Genomic DNA, 10744 nt, shown 5'->3' on the forward strand with positions numbered 1-10744 from the left:
CATAATGCACAAGGGTACTTCTTCTCCCCCTAAACCTGTGCATTCATCAAATAACAACTACTGTAACTCCAGCACCTGTACCAGCCAGAATGTCATACTGACATCTGCTTCAACATCAACACCTGTGCACTTCTTTCAATAATAGCTGTCTTCCAGTCCAGCCACACACATCTCTCCACAACTGCTTCCATATCAACACTTCTCCCCCTTTTTAGTCAAAATTGACCAAAGGTGACCAATCAGACAAAATAAATGTCCATTAGTCTGTCAGAGAATGTCAGGACAGATGTTATAACATTAAACATGTTAAAACATAATATTCATGTAGTACAAACCATCATTATACACAGCTGAAAGCTGAGACAATGAACAAATCCAAGGAACTCATTAAGAGTCCTAAATATTACATAACAGGCATCAAGAGGACTGCCACAAAATACAAAAACAAAAACCAATCTAGACAACAGCCTTCCAAACAGCAGCCCAGCTTCCACCACACCTCCCAGTCTTCAATTCAGGCAGGAACCATTAATTAGAAGAAGAAGTATCACCTTCACCTTCATCTTCATCTTCACCTGCACCTTCAGAGTCTTCTGAGCTTTCAGAACTGGATTGGGATCTTGTATTTGAGTCCTTTCGAGCCTTTTCTATGTCTTCCCTTTCCAGGCTACAGATGAGAACTTCTAAAGCTTCTTTTCTGGCCTTGGCCACCCTTATACCATTGTCCAATTCTTTGCAGGTCTCTTTTAGTTGGTCAATCAGGCTTCCTTTAGATGTAGACTCCCTTCTGGCAGATGTCATGACATCATTGACATGACTTCCCTCAAACAGCTTGTAATGAATGGACAGAGGGGATTTTCTCCTGCTTGGAATGTCACTTGTGCTCAGAATCCCTGGTTGTTGGCTCAGGATAATGCCACAAATAAGGGAGGGGAAGGCAATGGGTAACTTCACAGCATTTGTAGAAGCATGTCTAATGGTTTGTTCAAATATGAACTTGCCAAAATCATAGTTAACCCTTGTTCCAATAGCATGAATGATTCTTCCAAGATTGATGGAGTTAGTAGAGGCATGATTAGTAGGAATCCAATTAGTTGAGCCAATCTTGTGCAGGATGGCATATTTAACACTGAGCTTTCCAACTGATAAGTTATTTCTACTAGGCCATTCCTTAACTTGGCCAGCTGTGATAACCCTACAGACCTCATTGTCTGTGGTTTCTAGGTCTACTCCTCCATCCATTCCTCTTCCTAGGAACTTGTTGATGATACTTGGTGAGAATTTCACACATTTGCCTCTTACAAATACCTTGCAAAATTCCCTGTTGTTCTTATCAAGAATATCCTCAGGGATATTAACAATAAACTCTTTAACCAACCCCTCATAGCATTGGGGTAGAGTTACCACAGTCTTCATGAGTCCAGCATTTTTGATCAGCTCAATAACCTCCTTTACCTTTACAGCTTCTTGTCCAAGTTCTCTTTCAATGGCTACTCTTCTCTGAATGACATATTTCCACTTTGCTGCTCCATCTTCCAAATGAAAGGAGATATTGTCTAGATGAACAGTAGCAGCCTTGCCAGGAGATTTCTGAACAACCTGCCTTTTTGCAGGGGAGATGTCTGGGACATCGTCTTTAACATCCTCCTCAGAGTCAGAGCTGTCTCTTTCTTTTCTTTTCCCAACCTCAACCTTGCTCCAGGGTTTTAAGGGTCCTATTCCTGCAGTCTTTTTCACTCTAGCAGCTCTCATTTTAGCCATACTTTTTCCTTTCTTAGTTCTCAGTTTCTCAGCTACGTTGGGTTTAACCAGATGAACCAAAGGATCATCCTCTCCTCCAGTGCTTTCTTCCTCTAGATCAATAATATTTTCTTGAGGCACATTTTGTTTCTTGCTAGGTAGGGTTTTACCTAGAGAGCAAAGCCCTTCAGCATCCACCTCTTTTTCTGATCTAGATGAATCATCATCTTTATCAGCATGGGGTTCTCCCTCAGGAGAGGGTTCCCTTCTGGACAGAGGGGTAGAGACCCCTTCAACTTTATGTCCTTCACTCAGAATTCTAGTAACCAGTCTCCTTATAGCGCGATCAGTGTAATACATGTCTTTAGGAAGAGAGGAGTTACCAGAGGTATTACCTTGCTTATCTCCAGCATTGGAGGAGGTACCTGTGGTGTCGCCCGGTATCATGCACAGAGGAGTGACGTCCATTACATCTTCATCTACAAACTCCATAGATGAAGTCTTTGCATGTTAGGAGGATTTGGAGCCAGATGATGATGGATGTTGAGACATGTTGTAGGACTTTTGAGGAAGGTTTCTTTGCCCTAGCTGAGCTTTTCTTAGAAGTTGAATGGAAATGGCGATTGCTGAGTTTAGGTAGCGTGTGCTAAGGGAATAGATATTATTTTCAAAGCTTGGGAGTGATTTATCATTAATGTGGCTCTTTCTTTTAAAAAGGCAGACATCATTTTTATTTCTTTTTAATTGCCATAATTTCTCAAGAGTCCAAATCCCTAATTTCCCTTCCTTATATTCAATTTTACCCAAATTCCTTGCAAGCTTGTCTGCTAGTTCTAGTCCAAGCTTTAGACTTCTGAATTTGTCTTTCGCAAATTTCCTAATGGAGTGATAATAGCTAGAACAGTACTTTGTCCATCTGTGTTGAATCTGATTTTTGGACCTGGCTTCAGCATTTAGGAAGTCATAATACAATGTTATGACATCATGTGTGACATTGTATACAATCAGTAATAGGTTCATCCAACCCAGTTGAGCCCAACTGCTATCATCTTCTATACCTTTCACAGGTGTCATCCAAATCTTCTCCATATTGTCCTTGGCCTTTTTTCACAGAGTCCTTTGTGGCTTGGTCCCAACAGTTCCATTCTCCCTGTGACTGGTCAAATGTCCACCTGTTTGGTCTAGCCTCTCAGTTTTTTGAGCCATCATAACCTTTTCTCCTCTGGGCTTCTGGTGTGACATCTTTGTGTGACATTTTCCCCAGCCTTGTTTTTTATCACTCTTGAGGGCATCTGTACTCACCCAATACTTTAAGGGACAATCCAATTGAGAGCTCCATATGTAGCAATTGTCTTTGGTCCTGATTCCTCTCATAATCACTTCACTCTTTATGTCCAGGATTAGACATTCAGTTTGGGTGAAGTTAACATTCAGACCTTGATCACATAGTTGGCTAATGCTTATGAGGTTTGCAGTTAAGCCTTTGACTAGTAGAACCTTGTCAAGTCTAGGTACTCCAAGGCAATCAAGCTTACTTGTTCCCTTGATTTCACCTTTTGCTCCATCTCCAAAGGTTACATGACTTATAACATGTTAATGCAGATCAGTTAGCAGGTCTTGGTTTCCAGTCATGTGTCTGGAGCATCCACTATCAAGGTACCATTCTTCTTTGGCTGAGATTCTAAGGAGAATGTGAGCTATCAGACTTGTGACATTAGTCTTAGGGACCCATTGCTTTTTGATGATAGGCATGTGATGTTTAGGTCTGAATTGATGGTGATCCTGATGATGAGCAGATCTAGGATAGCCATACAGTTTATAGCAGAAAGGCTTTAGATGACCAAATTTCCCACAGTAATGGCATCTCCATCTTTGGTGTTTTCCTTTCAACTGTTTTCTCCTTTGGTGCTGTGACATGTGATGTGACATCACAAGTTTTTGAATGCACTTAAGTTTGGCTTGAGGTTTGACACCAGTGTCACTGCTCTCAGGTTTTGAGTTATTATACCCAATGTCAGATTTGTCTCCTGTTATTTATCCAGTTTGAAGAATCTTGTCTAAGGAGTCAGACCCATTGCTTAACATCCTTACATACTTGGTCATCTCTTCTAATTTAGAATTTTGAAGCATGACTTCAGTCTTCAATTTTGAGATGGTTTTAGCATGGTCTGCCTTCTCACTTTCCAGCTGTGCTATCTTTTGATTTTCAGCTTGTGGATTTTTGTCTAGCTTGGCTTTCAGAACCACCGCTTCTGTTTGTAACTTGGAGATGGTTTCCAAGTATTCTATCTTCTCGTTCTCAAGTTGAGTAATTTCCTTCTTCTGGCTATCAACCTATTTGCACAACTCTACACTTTTGAGACATAACTTTCTGTAGGTAGAGGCCAATTATTCAAAGGTTACTTCATCATCACTTGAGTCTTCATCAGACCCCCATCTTCCTGTCAAAGCAATCACAAGATTTGCAGCCTCTTCAGTATCACTCTCATCAGACCATGTGGCAGCAAGACTCATCTTCTGTTTCTTGAGGTAGGTTCCACATTCAGTCCTGATGTGTCCATACCCCTCACATTCATAACACTGAATCTCTTTTCCTTCTTTGGTCTTCTCATCTGCTCTTGCTTTTCTTCCAGCATTGTTGGATTTACTGATGTCAGATGAGATGTTCTTGACATTTGCCTTTGATCTTACATCCATCTTTTTCAACAGTTTATTGAACTGCCTCCCCAATATAGCAACTTCATTGACAAGATCTTCATCACTCTCCTGACTCTTATCCTCTTATGTGTTTGACATGAAGGCAATGCTCTTTGTTTTCCTTTCAACACCATCATTCAACCCTAATTCAAAGGTTTAGAGGGAACCAATTAGCTCATCTACCCTCATGTTGGAGATGTCTTGAGACTCTTCTATGGCAGTTACCTTCATTGCAAATCTCTTAGGGAGTGACCTAAGTATTTTTCTCACCAACTTTTCATCTGTCATCTTGTCTCCCAGGGCTCCTGAAGCATTACCAATCTCAAGGATACTCATGTGAAATTCATGAATGTTTTCATCTTCTTTCATCCTTAAGTTTTCAAACTTGGAGGTGAGCAGCTGAAGTCTAGACATCTTTACCCTAGTGGTGCCTTCATGAGTGACCTTGAGAATGTTCCAAGCCTCTTTGGCCACTTCATAATTATTTACCAGCCTGAAAATATTCTTGTCTACCCCATTGAATATTGCATTCAAGGCTTTAGAGTTTCCAAGAGCAAGATCATCCTCCTCCTTGGACCATTGTTCTTCAGGCTTCTTCTCAGTAGTGGCTTCTCCTTCTTTAGTGACTATAGGGTGCACTCAGCCTGTCAAGACAGCTTTCCAAGCCTTGTTATCAAGGGATTTTAAAAAGGCTACCATTCTAGGTTTCCAATAGTCATAGTTAGAACCATCCAAAATTGGTGGCCTATGAACAGATCCTCCATCTCTTTCCATTGTACCAGAAAGTATTGTCCCTAGATCTCACCCAGAACCAGAGCAGGATGCCTGCTCTGATACCAATTGAAATTCTGGTATCAGATATAAGATGTCGAAGGTAATGTTACGACACTGATATCTGTCAACACATAATGGATAAATAAACAGAATGGTAAAACAAATAACACAAGCAATTGTTAACCCAGTTCGGTGCAACTCACCTACGTCTGGGGGCTACCAAGCCAGGAAGGAAATTCACTAAAATAGAATTAGTTCAAAGACTATCCATACACTTCAACAAGTTATAGTCTTTCTCACCTAATCTCTACCCGTGCAAGTTCTACCTAAGCACTCTTAGATATGAGAACCCACTCACTTCCCTTACAATCACACACCCGTGATTTTAAACAACAATCCCTTGTGAAAAGAAAATACTTTTCAATTACAAACTCTTGATTTTACTTCACAGTTTCAATCAAGAAGACACACTCTTGATCTTGCTTCATAGCTTTGATCAAGAAGACACACACTTGATCTTGCTTCATAGCTTTGATCAAGTGGACACACACTCTTGCTTAACAGCTTTAGAGTGACAAATTACAACCACAAATCAGTCCAATTCAATCATCAATGGATGACTTGAATGACCTACAAGTCTTACGACTAAACAGACACAAACTGTTAATACCTTAGGATTGGCATTAATTTTGTAAAACAAATAATGTAATCATCTCTGTTGTTTTAATATGTTGAGTTGAAGAAGTTCAACATCTGGACCAACATGTCATGTACGATGTCACGACATCATGCCTGTGACATCGCACATGTGTAGAAAACTGAATTAAGTAATTCAATATATATTCTGGGATTAGTGAGGATATTTGGTGAATATCCTAACTTCCATGTGGAGGTCTTAAAGACTCAATCAGAATATATAGGCTCTAAATATGGAGATATATATGGAGAGATTTTAGGAACTAAATTCTTGAAGACCTTATTTGTAGCAGAAAGTTTCTGCTGACTTTGTAACAGCAAAGAAGAAGTTTGCTGCGATTTCTGAAGGCCCAAATCCAGTTGGGTGAGTAGGTTATAAATAGCAAATTGTAACCTAGTTTTTGTAAGCCTCATAGATTGAAAAATTAGGGGTGTGTGTGAGGTAAACCACCCAACCCGTGGGAAGGTTACCATGTGTTTCTCAGTGTTCAAAGCTGAGAATATTTGTAACTCAAAGCCTGTAGGCAAGAGTTGTTATGGTCTTGAACGAAGCTGTGAAGTAAGTTCAAGTTGTTTAACATTACATTGTTTTTGTAGTGATAGGAATGGAAATTGGAGGTTTCTATCTAGGAGTTCCTAGGTATAGATTGCATTGGGTAGGGATTAAGTGATGAGTTGTAAACGGGGGAGTTTAACTCTGAATTAATACTGCTGATAGTGGATCTTCTTCCTGGCTTGGTATGCCCCCAGAGTAGGTGATGTTGCACCGAACTGGGTTAACAATTTCCTGTGTTTGTTTTTCTTCTGCATGTTATAATCCTGTCTGCCTTAACTTAGCTTGTAATTCAGTCTGCTTGTCAAGATAATAACAGACCTGATACATAACCTTCAGTTTGAATGTCAATCAGAATGTTTTGACATTCATCTCTAACAGCACATACTGAATAATAGGCAGGTTGGGTTTTCTGCTTCAGTTCAGTATTTGTTTCAGCCTGGTCTCCAATAGGATAACAGACTTGGCCAAAGGATCATTGTGAAACTGTCAAACTGGATGCCTTGACAGTTAGTCATGTATGCTGATACTGAAGTAGAGACTAGTTAGTCTTTTGCAGTACATCAAATTTAGCACAGACTGTTTTCAGGAACATAACTGAATCAGCATGAGGTATATGTTCTGGTTGTCAAACTGAATGTTGTAACATTCATTCCTGATAGCATGTGCTAAATTGTAGGGTGATTAGTTTTTCTGTTTCAATAATTTTCTCAGGCTATTCTTCAGGAATCCAACAACTGAGCAAAAATCCAGGAAACTAACAACTGAATTACATTTAATGAACCTAACAAATAGCCTATTTGTTAGCACCATAATAAGTGGAAATTAGATTAACTTGTTCAACCTTTATTTTAGGAAATACAAGTACAAGGCCAGCAAACTGGAATAATGTAACAGATGATGTTCAAATCACTATTGAGACATCTTGCTGATAACTGTGTAGGAAAATAACAGAAATTAGAGCTATGGTTGATCTCTACTGAGTCTTTCTACCAGATGCACAGAACTAGGTGTTCCTCCATTCTAGGGTGACGTAGAAGCAGATGTCGTGACATCTGTGAACATGTGGATATTAGTACAAGGTTTAATTTGTATAACTGTCTTGCTGTATTAGTGACAATATTGGATCAGATGTCATGACTTGGAGTAGAACATCTGAATTCTGACTACGCCAGAATTTCACAAACCCTAGCACTCTCTCTCAATTTCGCTCAGTCTTGGTTGTGTAATCAAACAGGTTTTCTAAGTCCCTTTTTATAGAAGCATTGGACATCTTGAAACCCTAAATATATTTTCCAATCAAATCTTTTAATAACAGCTGTAGAGATCTCCTTGGAAAATAAGAAAATATGGTTGTAATCCATGATTGAATGCGCCAGCTAGCCATATCTTCAATCATCCAATGATTGCCATTAATTGTGCAATCACAAAATACCAGACATTCATACTGAATGTTCTGTGTACAGGATGTCATGACATCGGGTCTGACATCCTGGAAAAATCCTGCATAATCCAATTTCCTATTATAACAGGTACAGCCATATCAGATACCATGACATTGTGTATGTCATCTGAAACAATCCTGCATGAACATGTCTTCCATTTAAGCTCCAGCAGGTACAACCAATATCAGAAGTCTTGTCATTGTATGTGGCATTCTGAAACAATCCTGCTTGCATATGTTCTTTAACTCCAGCAGGTACATAGGATATCTCATGTTAAGACATCACACATGACATCTTGTGAACACTCTTTGTTGTACCAAAATTGCTGCCAACACTTAGAATCAACACCTACATTGGCAGGACTTCAGACAACCAAAAATCAAAAGAATAATGGAGAATCAAGTGAGAATCGAAGAGATTAAAAGTTCTGAAAATCACCTTCAATGTAGCTTCAGATTGACACGATCTTTCTCTCAATTATGCTTGGCCTTGCTTCAGATGCTTGATGCAGTGGAAATGGATCAAAGAGAAAGAAAGACTATTGGAGTTTCAATCTCAAAAATAGTGAGAGATTCAAACTCGATTTTCAAAGGAAATCTTCAAACTTATCCTTTGAATGTGAGAGTTTAGGGTTGCTGATTCAAAGCTTGCGTGCCAGGGTCCTTAATTCTGAGCAATGGAGCTTCTATTTACAGCCAAGGAGATTGATAATTGCACACTTCCATTTTTGGCCAAAGTTGGAAATCTCACTTGCATGCTTGTATGTCCGTGTGATAGGTCCATCAAATGATGCACTTAGGTCCAAAATTGTGTGTAAGCAATGCTAAAATCATGTTGAAAAGCCATGCAATCGTGTATGAAAAGTGGAACTTCAAATCTTTCAAATGGTCCTTCAACTTTAAGTCATGTGCAAGTCATTCATACTTTGTCCAAATGAGATGAATTTGGACTTTTTGAAAAGGTTAGATCAATAGGAACAACTTTCATGTTGAACACTTTTTCATTTGAAGCTTGAATCATGATGAATTTTGAGGCGGAAGTTTGGAAAATCAAACATATCAAAAAACATTCTAAGTATCAAGCCATATGTTCACTTCTTCCATCCTGAGTAACTTTTTCTATGGACTTCAAATGAGAAAAGTTCATTCATCAAAGTTATAGCTCTTCAAAATCTCGTCAATTTGGTCACAAATTTGACCTCATATGGATTTAACATGAAGGAGTTATGCATTTTAGAAGTTGGGGAAAATCACTTGTTCAATGGTATTGGCCCAAAATGACCTATAATGTTTCCCTCTATCACATGCATTTGAAAGTTGAATTTGCACTTCCTACAAACATAAAAGTTTAAGTAGACATCTTGAATTTGATCATGAAACTTTAATGGATTTCATCTCATAAAAATTGAGCAAGTTATGGTCTTGGGAAGTTGACTTCCAAATTAGGGTTTAGACAAAATGACCTATAATCTTTCACCATAAAGAGTGACTTTAGAAGCAAAACTAGCTCTTGACCTCAACATGAAAGTTGTTTATAATGTCATTTAGAGTAACGTTTCTCTTAGAATCATTTTCATATGATAAAACGTTTAGGAGATAGGGTCTAGGGAACCCCAGTTTTGACCAGTTGAATTCCTCTGGCCAACCACCATGAACCAACTTGCTAGCTTGATATTATCTTGACTTTTGGGACTCATGGAGGATCATATATGCATAATATGATGAAATGTGAAGTATCCCTTTAAATATTTGATCAATTGTTTAGGAAACTTGTTGAAGAAGTCACACAAGATACCTAGATGAATTAGGGTTTCCAAGGCAAACCAACTCCAAACTCTTGATGATTTATTGATCAAAATAACATATGAAGATCATGGGGATCCATATATGATACTTAGAGTCAATGTAGTGCAATTCTTGATTGAGCTCCTTGTAATGAGGGTCTTGAACCCTATATATGAGCTTGATAGATCAAAGGTGAGAATGTGCACTACCTACAAAAAGAGTTACACTATACAATGACATATTTTTGGTATTTTAGTTAGTAAACAAAGAAAAAAGGAAGTATGATACAATCAAATGTGCTTGGTGATCTCTCCCAACCCAAACCCAATGAATGAGGGGTAAGGAGGATGCCAAGGTGTGATCCTAATGTTAATGCATATGATGAGAATAGCATGAGGGCTCTTAGGGTCAAAATTGGGGTCTTACACAAGGCATTTAGTCTCTCTTCATCTAGATCGACTAGCTCATCCAACATCATGTTCCAGTATGATTCTGATGGGATTTCATGATGCCTCTGAATTCTTGTGGATTGTAAATAAATTTCTACAAGTAAAACTGCATCATGTCCAAAGGTCAGTCGAAAAGAGGTCGAATTAGTGGCTTCCTTGGGAGAGGTCTGACATGCCCACAAAATCTGATCTAAAGTTTTGTGCCAATTTCTAGGTTTCTCCCCCACATGCTTCATAATCAAACCAATAATCACCTTATTAGCTACTTCGACTTGACCATTAGCCTGGGCATAATATGGCGTAGACGTTAACAATTTGAACCCCATTTCCTTAGCAAATTCTTCCATCTTTCGACCAATAAATACTGACCCTTGATCTGTTGTGATAGTCTATGGGATTCCAAATTTATAAATAATGTGTTTATGGATAAATTCGATCAAATCTTCTTGGCTTACATTTGGTAAAGGTATAACTTCGGTCCATTTTGTAAAATAATCAATGCCAACCAAGATATACCTCTGGTTCTTGATGATGGTGGTCGAATTTCCCCAATAAAATCCAAAGCCCATCCTCTAAAAGGCCAAGGTTTGACTATAGAGTGCATTT

At 38.7% G+C, this 10744-nt stretch overlaps 1 protein-coding gene across 1 annotated transcript; it reads right to left on the reverse strand.

The window, feature by feature from the left end:
• Positions 1–456: 456 nt before the first annotated feature.
• On the reverse strand, positions 457–2232 carry LOC127137855 (uncharacterized). Its single transcript, XM_051064274.1, has 3 exons — positions 1687–2232; positions 1309–1599; positions 457–507 (listed from the first exon to the last, which is right to left on the reverse strand). Exons 1-3 carry the CDS (start codon positions 2230–2232, stop codon positions 457–459), a joined length of 888 nt encoding a protein of 295 aa, XP_050920231.1.
• Between the last annotated feature and the right edge of the window lie 8512 nt (positions 2233–10744).

This window comes from Lathyrus oleraceus, chromosome 4, assembly GCF_024323335.1.
Source record: "Lathyrus oleraceus cultivar Zhongwan6 chromosome 4, CAAS_Psat_ZW6_1.0, whole genome shotgun sequence".
NCBI classification, from domain to species: domain Eukaryota; kingdom Viridiplantae; phylum Streptophyta; class Magnoliopsida; order Fabales; family Fabaceae; genus Lathyrus; species Lathyrus oleraceus.